General features: G+C 44.7%; 2 protein-coding genes across 3 annotated transcripts in view; one reads left to right on the top strand and one right to left on the bottom strand.

Moving 5' to 3' along the window:
* Positions 1-5200, bottom strand: part of LOC127324246 (uncharacterized) — a 66458-nt gene extending 61258 nt beyond the window's left edge. The window contains exons 1-2 of one of the 2 annotated variants that reach the window (XM_051352224.2): positions 5026-5200; positions 4895-4909 (exon numbers count right to left, since the gene is read on the bottom strand). In XM_051352224.2, coding sequence (XP_051208184.2) covers positions 4895-4909; positions 5026-5085 — 75 coding nt within the window. In that variant the 5' untranslated portion in view covers positions 5086-5200. The remainder of the gene's footprint in view (positions 1-4894; positions 4910-5025) is intronic. The other variant, XM_051352226.2, reaches the window with a different exon arrangement.
* Positions 5201-9377: 4177 nt separating this feature from the next.
* On the top strand, positions 9378-11953 carry LOC127324222 (B3 domain-containing protein Os12g0592300). The gene is made up of 4 exons (XM_051352221.1): positions 9378-9508; positions 10225-10663; positions 10863-11107; positions 11277-11953. Exons 1-4 carry the CDS (start codon positions 9383-9385, stop codon positions 11568-11570), a joined length of 1104 nt encoding a protein of 367 aa, XP_051208181.1. The 5' UTR covers positions 9378-9382; the 3' UTR covers positions 11571-11953.
* Positions 11954-15328: the final 3375 nt, after the last annotated feature.

Raw genomic sequence — 15328 nt, 5'->3', positions numbered from 1 at the left:
TCTTTATATGATTTCAAAACTGAAAAAGCTCTAGCACATGATTTAATCCCTGCTTCCCTCTGCGAAGGGCCTGTCTTTTACTTTATGTTGAGTCAGTAAACCTATTTCCCTCCATCTTAAGCAAGCATTTGAGTTGTTGTGATCAAACCATTATATTGTGATTTACTTCATCATGTCTTTTACTCTTCCTTGTTTAGTATAAGTTTTATCTGAATGAATATAGCTTTGAAAGTTATCAATGATCATGAGGAGATTATTATGATTGAGTATGAAAGTTGTGCCATATAAACTTTAACATAAGAGCGCTGCTCGATAGATAAGTATAACCTGTTAATTGTTCTCTGACCAAGAACGAAGTTTGCCATCACCAACTATGATTTCTTATGCACCTTTATTTGTGATTACCTTATACTTGTTTCAAGTTCGATTATATGAGGAAGTTGTTTACTAGAATGTCTTGTGTGAATGAATATGATGCTTCTTGTCCGTATTTTATTTATCGACTCTTCACTCCATAAACATGTGGCCCTGTTTACCGAGTTCAGTTTCGCTTAGGGACAAGCGAAGTCTAAGCTTGGGGGGAGTTGATACGTCCAATTTGCATCACTATTTTATATCATAATTTGCTGTTATTCATTGACATATTTCATATTTGGAGATAATACTTATGTTATTTCATCTATTTTGCATGATTCATGATTATTGGAGGATCGCGCACCGGGAGTCAGGATTCTGCTGGAAAAAGCACCGTCAGAATGCAATATTTCGGAAGATCAACAATTGACGAAAGTTATATGAAAAAACCTATTTTTCTAGAAGATGACGAGAGCCAGAAGGAGGAGCCGAGGAGGGCCACCATGGGCCCCCCTCACAGGCCGGCGCGGGCCCTGCCCTGGCCACGCCGCCTTGTGGGGAGGGGGCCCACAGCCCCCTCTGGCCTCCTCTCCTTCGCGTATTTCTTCGTCCCAAAAACCTAAGCTCCAGGAAGTAAGTCGCGAAGAGTCACAGTCACCTCTGCGGGGCGGAGAACACCAGAGAGAAAAGAGCTCTCCGGCAGGCTGAGATCTGCCGGGGAAATTCCCTCCCGGAGGGGGAAATCGACGCCATCGTCACCGCCATCGAGCTGGACATCATCTCCATCACCATCATCATCATCATCTCCATCATCAGCACCGCCGTCTCCACCGCTGCACATCGTCACCGCTGTAACAATTTGGGTTTGATCTTGATTGTTTGATAGGGGAAACTCTCCCGGTGTTGATTTCTACTTGTTATTGATGCTATTGAGTGAAACCGTTGGACCAAGGTTTATGTTCAGATTGTTATTCATCATCATATCACCTCTGATCATGTTCCATATGATGTCTCGTGAGTAGTTCGTTTAGTTCTTGAGGACATGGATGACGTCTAAATGTTAGTAGTGAAGTATGGTTGAGTAATATTCAATGTTATGATATTTAAGTTGTGGTGTTATTCTTCTAGTGGTGTCGTGTGAACGTCGACTACACGACACTTCACCTTTATGGGCCTAGGGGAATGCATCTTGTACTCGTTTGCCAATTGCGGGGTTGCCGGAGTGACAGAAACCTAAGCCCCCGTTGGTATATCGATGCAGGAGGGATAGCAGGATCTCAGAGTTTAAGGCTGTGGTTAGATTTATCTTAATTACTTTCTTGTAGTTGCGGATGCTTCCAAGGGGTATAATCACAAGTATGTATTAGTCCTAGGAAGGGCGGTACATTAGCACAGGTTCACCCACACAACACTTATCAAAACAATGAAGATTAATTAGCCGTATGTAGCGAAAGCACTAGACTAAAATCACGTGTGTCCTCGAGAACGTTCGGTCATTATAATTAAACATACCGGCTTGTCCTTTGTGCTAAAAAGGATTGGGCCACTCGCTGCAATTATTACTCTCGCACTTTACTTACTCGTACTTTATTCATCTGCTACATCAAAACCCCCTGAATACTTGTCTGTGAGCATTTACAGTGAATCCTTCATCGAAACTGCTTGTCAACACCTTCTGCTCCTCGTTGGGATCGACATTCTTACTTATCGAAGATACTACGATACACCCCCTATACTTGTGGGTCATCACATGCACTCCCGATGGAAGTAAAGGACAAGGTAATGTTCATTAGTGTTTACAGCTTGAACATGTACTCGAAACTTTGAGCGACCTCAACTTCTCTTGATTCTTGAACTTCTCTTGAACATGTACTCGAAACTTTGAGAGATCTTTGATCATTTGCGCATGTCACCACCGAATATCTAGATCAGAATTGATCTGATCGCGTGCGCCCTTATATTCAGCTAATTTTACTTCACGAGGGCGTGGAGCGAAGCTTCATTTTCCTATTGGTGCCATGAGACATGTTTAATAATAGACTTTCATGACATTGACAGAGGTGAAGAGAGTCATGGTGGTTAAGAATGGAGGTTTTGAAGTTATGATGGAACGGTGTATTGGTTGCGATGAAGACTATGATGTACATGCTCTTCATGTGTGTCAGATGTTTGATAACATCACCCTTGGCAAGAGGGAGTGGCAACACATGTGGACTGCATTTTAGTGCTCCTTGAGTACCGAGTCACATTTTTCAGGGTCTGGCCATTATCAGTTGTATTTGGCAATGATCGTGTGGAAGACATTGTTTTGGGAACTTTCTGCAAGATGAAAACCCAAGATCTTTAATCGAGCGACCTTAATGCATGTGCATTATTTTTTCTTGGAAGCGTTGCTTTTGAAGAATTATTTTGATAGTTTGAGTGTTATATTCGGTGGTGGTTATAGTGCTGCCGTTGAGTGATTCATCACCGGCGTTGGGTCTTTGTTTTATGTTATCTTTCCCTTTATTATTTCATCTATTTATATTTCTCTTTCTCTTCATATGTTCTTTATCGGGTGCATCTTTGTTGTCTTTCGAGATTTTATTTGTGTAAAGACTGAGTGTAATTGATATCTTTATAAAATTAATATATTTTATAGTTAATTTCTTTTGATTTTCCACAAACACAATCATATAAAATGGCATCTAACTATATACAAATTACTATATAAATCCTGGTGGTCAGGAATATTTACTTGTTTATTATTAAGGACGTGAGTTTTGAAACTTTTTGTTGTACGTGATGGTGATCTTGCTGAAGACATTGTTACTGAGGACTGGCCATCATTGATTGTATGTGATAATGATTTTGCTCAAGATATTGTTTTAGAAATTTGGACTTTTCTCAAAGTGAAAACCCAAGTTTTTCAATTGAACAACGATAATGCTTGTGTATTGTTTTCTTCTTAAAGGTATTACTTTTGGAGAATTATTTTGCAGTTTGAGTGTTATATTCAGTTGTGGTTGTAGTGCTGTTGTTGCAAGTGATTCATCACTGCGTTTTTTTTATGTTTTCTCTATCTTTTCGCTATTTGTATTCTTATTTTTTTACTATGTGCATCCTTTTTTTGATATCTCTGTGTATGTAGATTGAATGTAATTGATATTTTCACTATAATAATATATTTTATAAAAAAGATAATTTTGATCTACCACAAACAAAATCGTATAAAATGACATCTAACTCTAAAATATAAAAATTACCATATAAAAATCCTGATGGTATAGAACATTTAATTGTTTATTAATGAGGCCGTGTGTTAAACTTTAGCATTTCTATAGCATTTATTCAGGTTTGAGACTTTTGGTTCACTAATTTGACCGAAATTTGGACCGTTTCATTTGACAAGGCCAAGATTCGTGTTTTTTTCACTCGGTTCATCAGAGGTGAGAGCACAGCGCGCGAAGTATCGTAAACAAACCATGGCAACATACCGTACATGTAAATTGAAGGTGGTTAGGTGGGTGGTTGTACCCCCAGCCCACCAGAGTTTAAACCCCAGGTTTGACATCTGTGTGTCTCATAAAAGGCGGAATATTCATTCAGTGGGAGGCGACGTTCCCGTCGACAGCGAAGCGCCTGTGGTGACTTCGTCAATTTCAAGATCCAATCCGCCGGCTCAGTCTTCCGGAGGTGCTCATAGGGGTAGGGTGTGCGTGTGTGCGTTCATAGGGGTGAGTGTATGCGCGTGTATGTGAGCGCCTGCATTTGTACTGTGTTTCTCAAAAAAAAAAAAAAAAATTGAAGCACAACCCCCTTGATATTTTTTTTTTATTACAGCGTACTGGAATTTGAAACTGAGATGGCTGACGAATAAAAATGAATTCAGACATCATCGCCCGACTCGAACATACAACATCCATACAGGCTCTAGACACGTAAATACATCAAAAGCAAAGCTGCAACCAAATGTGTGTTTGGAAATTATGAAAATGTATGAGAAGGAACGAAAGGAGAACAAATTAAGCTGCAAAGCATTCATCTAGTGATCCCCGGTGATCTTCTCGGTGACGCTGGTGGTGTCCTTGGCGGTGCCGTTGCTGGCCGTGTTGTCTCCGCCCATCCCAAGCGTGTTCACCACCGCGTCCTTGGCGCCCACCACCGCGCCCTTCACCGTCTCGGTGGCCTGCTGGAGCACGCTGCCGGTCTGGTCCTTGCCAGCGACGGCGGAGTCCTTGGCGTACTGCGCCGTCTCGGCCGCCTTCTGCTTCGCCAGCTCCGTCTTCTCGCCGAGGAAGCTACCGGTCTGGTCCTTGCTCTCGACGGTCTTGTCCTTGGCCGCCTGCGCCGTCTCCGTCGTCCTGTCCTTGGCGGCCTGCGCCGTCCCGGCAGCCTTGTCCTTGGCCGCCTGCGCCGTCTCGGCCGTCTTGTCCTTGGCCTCGCCGGCCTTCTGCTTGGTGGCCTCCGTGGCGCCCTGCCCCTGGCCGGACGCGTTCCCGGCCAGACCCGCCGCCCGGTCCTTGGCCTCGTACGCCGTATCCTTGGCCGCTTCCATCACCTGCCCCGTCTTCTCCTGCAAACGATCGCAAATCATTTCAGAATTCAGACACGGCGAACGCACGCGGCAACTCAGCACGAGCCATTCTCAAATTTTCTCGGGAACGATCAATGGAGATCGTGAAGACGTACCTGAGTGTGGCCCTTGGCCTCGCCGACGCGGTAGCTCGCTTGCTCCTGGTTGGATGCCATCTCTCACGTACACCACGAACACGAACTGAAACCAACTGCAAATTTCACTCTGAAAACAAGATTACTTTGGCTGTTGCTTGGCTTAGCTTCGATTGATCTGCCTGCATATTACAGCAGGTGACATTTATATAGGCATCAGCTGCGGGACAGCAAGCGGGGACACGTCGAGGGGCCGAGCACGAACAGTCGAACACGACGGACACGTAGAGAGGACACGCGGTGTGGCGCCTCCGTACCTTCGCGAAGCCTGGAGCCCTGGACGAATCATAGGACGATTCGGTTGAACTCAATTAAAAAAGGCAAAGAGAAGACGAAGAAGAACAAGTAAACAAGTGGAAAGACAAGTTCAGTTACGAGATCGAGTGGATAGGACCGTTGCAGTGCATTGTCTTTCTTTCTTTAAACGGAGCGATGTCGTGGCAGAATGGCTGAGCTTCCACTGGTCGATTGGATCTTGTGTGTGTCGTTGATTTCGCCGTGACGCACACCAAGCAATGGTCGATACCATATGGCCGCTGGAGCCTGTATGAAGACTCCCATTTTCCGGAAAGTGCCTATTTTGGAAGTCATAAAGCCATCCTTACAAAAACATCCTTATAAAAAGAAATAAAACACAAGTTCTTGGAAAATTCAACACCATCGTCCTTCTGCATCCCTCGACAGCGCGCCCTGAGCAAAGTTCGATACCCTCTCTGGGCCTCCAGCATAGCAAAGCTCATGTTGGAGAAAACTTGAAAAATCCAGCGGCTGGGAAGTCGTCGACGCAGACCAGAAGATGCCGGCGACTACGACCTCGAGAGATCGCCATCCTAGGAAAGCTAGTACCGAGAAGGGTCGGGAGATAATTCTAGCTCCAGCCAGACGGAGATGGTGGACACCAAACTCGCAAGTTCCCAACAAAGCCGTCCCTGGTTGAGCATCATCAGGTGGAGGCGGAGCATGAGGACACCAATACGTTGCGACAACATCCCCTCCACTGAATGCCACCGCCGTAGAAAAAAACCTTAACATGCTAGACCTAATGGCCGACGATCGACTTCAAACTTGGACCCGTCGACGCTCGTCGATGAAAGAGCCTCGATTGGGGCAGACAGAAGGACCTTTATTCTAGTCGCCGCCGATGCCCCTACATCGAAGATGAAGAATTCGAACATCTTACGAAAACCGGTCATCCGATCCGAGGTTCCGCACAGGTCAGGGGAACCAGCGGCGGCGGTGTCAGCGGCCGAGGTCGCTAGATCGCTTTCACGATCGCCCCTGTCGAGAGCCCTGGAAAAAATGGTTCGGTTACGTATACGAGTTATCCCCATCCTTCGGAAAGTGCCTTTGGTACATAAGCGCCGGTGTTTTCAGTTTTTTTAATAGAAACAATAGTTATGATACTCTAAAAAAATTATATGAAATATGTGCATATATACATATTCTGGAGGTACGGTAAAAATTTCGGGGGGAATATTTTATATTTTAAGCTACACAAAAATGATTTCTGACGAAAATATGAGATTGCTACCCCTATATACAGGCACAATTTTTTTTCTATACCTTAAAATACAACACAATCTCTAATGAAATTTCACACATTTATTCAGGACATACGTATGTATTCATGGAACTAATTTTTTCATATTTAAATTACAAAAATATAGTTTTTAAAAGTATGAGCACTGATGCTCGTGTGCACTAAATCTCTTCTCCTCATTTCCCCTTTTACTCTCTCTCATCGAGCCACTTTTTGTGACCGCTCCGCTTATCCCGGCTCTTCTCCCCTTCTCCTCCAGCGGCCTCGCTGGCCGTAGTGAGTGGGGGAGAGGAGGCCAGCCTCCTCTTGTACATAGAAGTGACTAGGTTTACTTCATGATGTTTCCCTCAGTGGAGTATGATGATGTGTCGTTGTCCTCTCACCTAGCGTGGTCACAGTCGAGCAACGGCAATGGCATGGAGAAGCTCTCCCCCATCGATTTTTCATGGTGAATGGTGTACAGAGGAAGTGGATCGAAAGGCGCCAACTTGAATAAGCTCGGCAGAGTGTGTTCTTGAGAGGGTATGAATTAGTTTCTCTCTCTTCTTCTCAGCTAGCGTGGTGCTGGTGAAGATGGAGTGGGGAGACTGCCTTCGGAAACTCCTAGTTCCGTAGTTGTGAGGGATGGGGGTGTGCGTGCCTCGTGCGCTCCGGATGATGCGACGACAACCTTGTGCCGTCGTTATCCTTGGCCATAGGAGCCCCTCCATGTTAGGTTACAAGCTTAGCTTGAGCTATTTCTTCCTCCTGTCCTTGGTGCCTTTTCGGAGGATGTTGGACCTCGGTGCGGGGTACCTCACTCGTGTTGCCCCAAGTGGTCGCGCCGCATCATCGGTGCTGGTGCCTAGACTTTGAGCTTTCATGGCTGCAGCAGTGAAGACAAGAATCAATCCCTTTTTTGGTTATCTTTCTAGGGCCCTCTTTGCAAAGTTTAAGGACTCTGCTATATGTTTTCCTTTTTCTAGGGTCCTCCCAATAATCTTGCATGCACCGGTTGATTAGTGGTAGTTTCATGGCCCTTCGGGGCCTTTCCGGCTTGGAGGGGAGGGAGGAGGCTCGGTGACACTCCCATCTTTCTCTGCATGGGCAGGGATGAGAGCTACATGATCGTGCAGCTTCGAGGAGACATGTCCGGAGGACTCAATTTTGTCAGCACCAATGGGTACGTCGACCATGGAATCTTTAGCTGTGATTACGGTGGTGCTAACAATGATAGGGAATATCAAGATGGTTGCGCCCGAAAGACCAGCGGATCTTGATGGCCTGAGTTTTGATGTGGTGAAGATTGTACCAGATGATCGGTATTTTGCAGCAGCCTCGACAAGTAGGGGCGGCAACACATGTGACTTCGTTCTTGTGGTGTCCGTTGGGCATCATGTCTCAATTTTTAGGGTGAAAACCCTTGTACATGGCAACGACAGATCTATATTTGTTTCCTTGAAGAAGGTATGGTCTGAATTATATTTGGACTTTCTTCGAGGTGAAAACCAATGATCTGATGATCAGGCGATGGCGGTGTTGTGTGCATTGTTTTCTTCATGTAGGCATGGTTTATAGGAGAATTTTTTCGTACTCCATGTGTGACCATTGTGGTGGTGGTTCTTGCTGCTTCGCTATATAGTTTGGTGGCGTTTTTTCTTTTCTTTTAGCTCTGCGCATCCTTAATATCTTTTGGCATCATGTTGCTGCGAAGACTGAGTATAACTGATATTCGATTGGTATTAACATATTTTCTTTGTCAAAGAAAGCTACCGCAACCATTGGTATGCTTTGTTTCAAAACGTAATGGCTAGTTAAAGTTGGTTGATGCTGTCATGGCTTGTAAATTGGCTAAAACGTGGTGGAAGTGGAACATGTTGCGTCAGGCTGCTACCTTCTCATGCTGTGGCTGCCGTAGTATCTCCAGGTTGTGCATTGTAAACCCAATATTCTTTACAGGATGCTACTGCAAAACGTTGGCTTCCTTTTGGTTGTGAAGAGACTGGGTGTTCTAGAGTGGACAAATGGAGGCCGAGCTACTCTTTATTTTTAAAATTCGAAAATCGTACTTTAAAGTTTTAAAAAATTCTGAAAAAAATCCTGGATGTAGCTAATGATGAAATTTATAAACATGCAAAAGCTCAATGGGAAATTCTTAGTATGCTACACAAAAAAGACAAATATGTGGATCTGAGAAGAGTGAATAGTGCATATTTCAAAACTATAAAATCTATCAGATTTTATCATTTTTGTGTAGTCTATAATAAAAAAAATTACATTAAAATTTTGCATGTTTGTTGATTTCATCATTATCTACATCTAGGATTTGTTTTTAAATTTTTTCGAAACTTAAAACTATGATTTCAGAACTTTAAAAAATAAAAAGCTACATGTAGCTTGGCCTCCGTTGTAGTTTTCGCTAGGTGTTCAGAGTTTACAACTCAATGGAAGTGAATTAAATCCTGAGCACTGTTTACTGCCAACTTTACCTCTCCGGCTCTCCCCAATGCGTAGCAAACACACAAGTCCTAGTGCACCTACGATGGTGACCCCACTTTTCGGTTGGTGAGGTCTATGAGCACTTGGTCCACCGGTCTCCTTCTGAGCTAAACGCGTAGGTGAAATCTATTTATGTATGCAATTACTCGTCTCACCCTCACCAAAGAACTAGAACGCCCCTCTCACTCATCAGGAATCAGAGCAAAGGCAAGAACTCTCTTCTCTCGCTCTCACAAGCTGATGCAGGGTTTGTTGTAATATTTTCTAATGTGACTGACCGTGTTTGAGCAGCAAGTGAAGATGGCTGGGAGTGGGAAGGGGTGTGAGAGGTGCAGTGAGTGGCAAGAGCACTACTACTGGGAGCACATGGATGTGAACAAGATCAGGTTCTTCAAGCTCATGACAGGAGATTTCCAGCAGAGCATTGTAAGTACATCTATTATCCTGACATTTGACAAGTTTTTTCCGATAAAGTGACAAGTAACAAGTGGCAGGATTCAGCATACCATGGTAATGTTGAGGGCTTGTGCTAATGTTTTGCTAAATACAAGAAAGGGCAAAATAGAGCTACTTTATGTTCAGACATTTAAGTACAACGAAGGTGGATTTTTTTTTTTGCCAGGATTAGGTTAATTTCGTTTTGTTATGGATGGCGTACTAGTTAAACAGTGTAATAAAACAGAAGAATATATATGATTCTATTAACTGTAAATCGAGATTATATATGATTCTTTACGGAGGTGTCTTCACGGTTGGAGGATACGGCGAGGGATATTTTTTCCCAACATGGGTGGCAGCGTGACCTTCGGCTAGATCCTCCCACCTAGAATTTGTTTCTGTTTTTTGAACTTTTTTTATCCATTTGAACACCTTTCTGGTTTTGTAACGAATTTGTGTGCGGCTGTGTGCATCTTAGTTATGCAGAGGCCGGGTCTATTGCGCAAGTAATAAAGTGCCCATTTTCGAAAAATTTATCTAATGGAAAGAGATTCAAACCTGCCCCTAATTTTGTAGGAAGCTTAAACAAGTCTTGCAAGGCTAATACTATTTGATTAATTCATCCATAGAAAATAGAATGCATCGATGCCAATCTCAAAGGGCTGTAAATAATCCTTTCTATGATTTATGTTTCTCCATCTCAGTGCATACCGGACAAGTTTGCGAGCAATTTCATCAGGCAGATGGATATCACAGAGGGACTCCACCTGAAAGCGCCAAGCGGCGAAACATGGCGTGTGGGTGTCAGCAAGGTTGCTGATGAGCTATTCTTGGGGTCAGGGTGGGGAGATTTTGCCAAGGCTCATGAACTGCAGGAGAATGACCTCCTGCTCTTCACATGCAGTGGAAGATCTTCCTTTGAGGTCCTGATCTTCGATGCAACTGGCTGTGAGAAACTGTCTCCCCTCTTCACCGGCAGAATGTGCAAACATTTTGACGATATTGTGATGGGTCAGCAGATTGAGAAATACTCTCTGACTGTCGATGATGATTCTGATGATGATACCAGTGTGCCGTCTCAGTTGGTTGGCTCCCCTCACAGGGCCTCCACATCAAAGAAATACAGTGTCAAGAGCAAATCAAGTAAGTAGCAGTAGGATTTTGGGGCATGCAGGATGCATGATTTCATAAGCATGTGTAGTTAGCTAACTCAAACATCTGTAACTCTGCAACTATGTATCATCATAAATCTGTTTTTCTCAAATAAAATTATGTGTTTCTCTTGGTAACTTTCAGTACACTATATAGACTAGTGTTCATGTATACTGAATTTTCTCCACAGGTAAACATCTTCCTGAATCACCAAGCAGCCGCAGCAGCTCTGATGCTAAGCTTGAGTCAACTGAGGAAGAGGAGTGTGACCATGAAATGCACGATGAACCCGATTTCTACTACTCGAGGGCTTTAGAACAGCTAGATGGCGACCAAAGACGGGAAATAATTGGGCTGGCTTCAACTGAACCGGGCAATCCTGCATTCGTGTCCGTTCTGCAGAGGACCCATCTCCAACAAAAGAACAACTTTCTGGTGAGTTTCATCAGTTATCTTAGATGACCACTTAATACTTGCAAAGTTTGGAATTTAATCAACGCAGGAACAAGGTCAATTTTAATCTAGCTGAAAACTTTGATTTGTCAACCATAAATATCCATCAAGTTTACTTACTACATCATTAACATATCAACTTATTGTGCAGATCGTCCCCTGTAAATTTGCTGCTGATCACCTTCAGAGGAGGCCTCCTGACGTCCTGCTTTTCAGGCCGAGCATAGCAGAGAAGTGGCGTGTCAGGTACTATCAATCCAGCCACACCAGAGGCTTCAACTGCCAACGCTGGGTTAAATTTGTTAGGGACAACAGGCTGCGCGAGGGAGACGTCTGCATCTTCGAGCTGATCAAAGGAGCGAAGAAGAAGAACAAGGTGGTAACGATGGCTGTTCATATCGCCCGGAGGAGGAAGAAAGACGGCCGGTTTGTCAAAGTGGGATAACTTTTAAGCCCCTGCACACGCTTAACCCTTTCTCCTACATTTTGGTAAGCAATATGTGTCTGGAACTCTGGACGTGCCAGTGCAAACTAAACCTGTAGTACCTGGTGTTGCATCGCAGGCAGCTGCGTGAAATTTTAAGCTCCTGCACACCCGTTCTCCTACATTTTGGTAAGCATAGTGTGTATGGATGTGCAACTGGAAACTGAACCTGTAGCATTTTGTACCCTAGTTCAAGTTAGGTATGCTGGCAATCCCTTGTATGACACTACTATTTCCGTGTTCCTTATTTGCCGTTGTGTCGGCCAGACCCGCCTTTGTCAGTGACACAGCTAGGGATAGGAAAAATCCCCGTTGCATATAAGGAATTTAGTTGGATTCTTGAAGCACTGTGGCTACTAGAACAAGGTGTGACCTGTGTACTGAACTTACGATACTATTCTGAGCAAATGGGTAATCCTAAGATGGTGCTTTTGTCACTTGTTCTGCCTTCCATGCAGGTCCGTTCAGTGTATGCTCTGTGCAATTTCAGTGCAAGTTTCTTGCGTGTGTAATGTAACGGGATGGTCAGCAATCTGCTTCTCTTTCATCTATGTGGCCTTGATTCATCTGTGTTAGTCTACGACAATGGATGTAAGCTAGCTAACCCATCATGAAAATAAGAGGTTCCGACTGTACTCATTACTGACCGGACACGACCAATCATACGAAAGGGTAACAACACTGAGGTGACCCAAAACGGCGATCTGAATGATCTGTTTATGTTTATTTAGATCGGCCCGCAGAAAGAATTTGGATCGTTGTCCAGACTGCTAGGTCAACGCCCACAGCGCCGCGATCCATTAGGTCCACGCTGGCCATTTTGGCTCGTTAGCCGCAGACAACAAATCAATTGAATTTAAATAAAAAAACTAGAATATAATTCATATTGGCCGATGATGATTAAGTCCATGGTCAAACAGCTGTGTCTCTTTGTTTTTGTAGGTTCATCTTAAACGTGAGGGTGTAGTCGAAGTGAAAGGCAAAGTGGCATGCGAGATCAGCTCAGCTGATGCCTTAAAGCCAAGGGAGAAGCTTAAATATTCTCTTCTACCAGGTGCAGAAGACAACACGGAAGTAATAAGTGGGTGTGATCTATGTTCATGTTCTGTATTGAGCGGTTATGAGTATATATTGTATTATATGATTGAGGAACCGTGCCCCAATATAAACTGTGCATTATATGATTGAGAAACCCTATCGTTGGAGCAGGGTGTTTTTTTATTAGGCATACTTCTATCAGTGGCGCACCTCTCCTCAATACAGTAGCGCCCTATTCCTAAGTACTTGTGCCGCACCATGCCTTTTATTACTGGCGCACCTAGAGGACGTATTAGTAGCGCACCTTGCAACTAGTAGTGGTATATGCCTTACCAGTTCACCATGTGGTGCGCCACTACTACTTATTAGCAGTGACGTGCTAGTAATAGTGCACCATGGTACGTCATTAATATGTTTTTTCATAGTAGTGCGAACACTAGTATGATTTAGTTATGTTTATTTTACTGCAACATGATGTCCTGCGGCGTTAGAGAAACGGAACCGCTGACCCCATCTCGCTCACCTTGGGCGGCTCGGGTGGAAACAAATCCCGCCGCCGGCAGGACCTCATCCCCTGCCGCCCCTCCAAAGGTGGTGCGGGGAGATCTCGCGGTGGACGCGACGCGCGACATGGCTCCTCTCTCGCGGCGGCTGTTCGTGTTGTGGCAACGGCGAGCTGCAAAAATCCCCTAGCATGGCGCGGCATGTCGGCTTTGCGGTGATCGGAGTGGTGTGGCAGGTGGCGGCGGCGGCCCTTTGGAGCGGTTGCTGGCAGCATTGGTGCGGCCAACTACCGATCTGGACCCGTAATGGGACGGGTAGGCCGTGGCTGTGTGTGGCAGTTGCTCCCTTGCATCGCCCGTCTTGGTGATGTACGCGGTGCTGCCATGTTGTCATGCGGCTTAGCTTGCTGGGCTGCATCGCAGTCGCGTTCGGCCTCCCTTCGTTGGCGTCTCGCGTTGGCTACTGGGGCAGCTCGCTGATGCGGTTGCGCATGCAGCTTACCTGCACCACCTGGACAAGATTCTCCGCCACATGAGGTGGCTTCTTCCTCCGCCGGAGGTGGTCGGAGCCTGGTTGGTGGTGGCGGGCGATGGTGTCGGGGTCGTCCAATCTGCCTAATAAAGGTGGTTGTCCTAGGGTTCTTCTTTTGCGAAGATGGTGACCTTCCTGAGGCTGGTTCTTCTTCAGCGGGCCGGAATGTTGAGTTTCCGAAGGCTACGCCGATGAACGTAACGGTGCACCTTATGCCTGGAGTTTGCTGGATCAGGTGGTATTCGGTCGTGCGCACCCATGCTTTTATTCCAACCGTTTGATTTTGGAGGGACCGACGCGAAGCTCTGTTCTATGTTGCCATCAAATGATATTCTGGTCCATGGTGAAATTAGAGGCGGAGAATATCATGATGGACGGATTGGAGGACTAGCAATGAAGGTTCAAGTCTTTCTGATGTTGAGGGACATGTTGGTGTTCTGGTTTTCGCAGCATCAATACGCAAGTGGGGGCGACAACACATGTGAAGTTCAGAGTCTTACCTTTCAGGGTGAAAATCTAAGGTCTGGCCTTAATTGGTTGTACCTGGCAATGGCCTTGTTGAAGGCATTGCTTTGAGATCGGAGACTACCTCCAGGGTGAAAACTAAGATCTTTTGATCGTGCAACGATGGCTCTTGTGCGTTGTTCCCTTCTTGGAGGTGTCTCTTTTGGAGAGTCTGGACTTCAGGTGTTGTCTTGGTGGTTTTTGTATTATTGCTGTTAGGGATATAATACCGTAGCAGGACTTTTCTTTCTTAGTTTTTTTTTACTGTGTGCATCCGTACTACCATTAGGGTAGTGCGTTGTTGCAAAGGTTGGATCTAATTAATATCTCTTGATATTAATATATTCCCTTTATCGAAAAATAGGATGTCCTGCATACGATGCAATTCCGTGTCTTGGAGGGGCATAGGAAAACAAATACAGCTGCCAAGAATTAGCACGTTGCTAACACATGATAATGCAATTATTTCTTCCAAATGTACCCACTTCATTTAACAGGGTAGTGCGAATTCTCCGTATTGATCTTATAAATTAGATTTATCAAAGGCCTAGGATAGGGTGGATTTGGACTTTTTGGAAAAATTTCTTCTGAAGTGGGGCTTCTCTCCTACATGGGTACACTGGATTATGGAGTGCATTAAATCTGTGACGTGTTCGATTGAATCAATTTTCTCCAACGCGGGGACTTCGCCAAGGTGACCCTTTGTCACCTTTCCTATTCATTTTGTTGCTAATGCTTTATCAGGGTTGTTACATAAATCGACATTGGATAATTTACTGGTACCGATAAGGATCTGCCGGCGAGCATCAGGGATATCTCATCTTCTGTTTGCAGATGATACAATGCTTTTCCTCAAAGCTAATTCAGCTCAAGATATTGTGGTGAAGAGTGTGTTGAACACCAATGCGGAGGCAACCGGGCAACTTATGAATCCGGGAAGTGTTCCATTCTCTTTGCAGAATTGCGTCGTGCTAACTGTGGAGGGGGAGGTTTTGACTATACCAGAGATCATTGAACATATGAAGAGGATTGTGCCTTCTGAGAAATTTCATTGGGAAGTTTTTCATTACAATGATAATATTTATAGAGTGAAGTTACCATCCAAGAATGAAGTGCAGAGGTTAAAGAATTTTGGTTCTTAT

The sequence above is a fragment of the Lolium perenne genome, chromosome 1 (genome assembly GCF_019359855.2).
Source record: "Lolium perenne isolate Kyuss_39 chromosome 1, Kyuss_2.0, whole genome shotgun sequence".
NCBI lineage: Eukaryota > Viridiplantae > Streptophyta > Magnoliopsida > Poales > Poaceae > Lolium > Lolium perenne.
The sequence above is the reverse complement of the archived record's forward strand: the minus strand, read 5'-3'. Positions and strand labels throughout refer to the sequence as shown.

Bases quoted from the DNA above. Each gene is read 5' to 3' on its own strand.
- LOC127324222 (XM_051352221.1), top strand. From the start codon at position 9,383: ATGGCTGGGAGTGGGAAGGGGTGTGAGAGGTGCAGTGAGTGGCAAGAG. The intron at 9,509-10,224 runs GTAAGTACATCT...TCTCCATCTCAG, and splicing joins GAGATTTCCAGCAGAGCATT to TGCATACCGGACAAGTTTGC. The intron at 10,664-10,862 runs GTAAGTAGCAGT...TTTTCTCCACAG, and splicing joins CAGTGTCAAGAGCAAATCAA to GTAAACATCTTCCTGAATCA.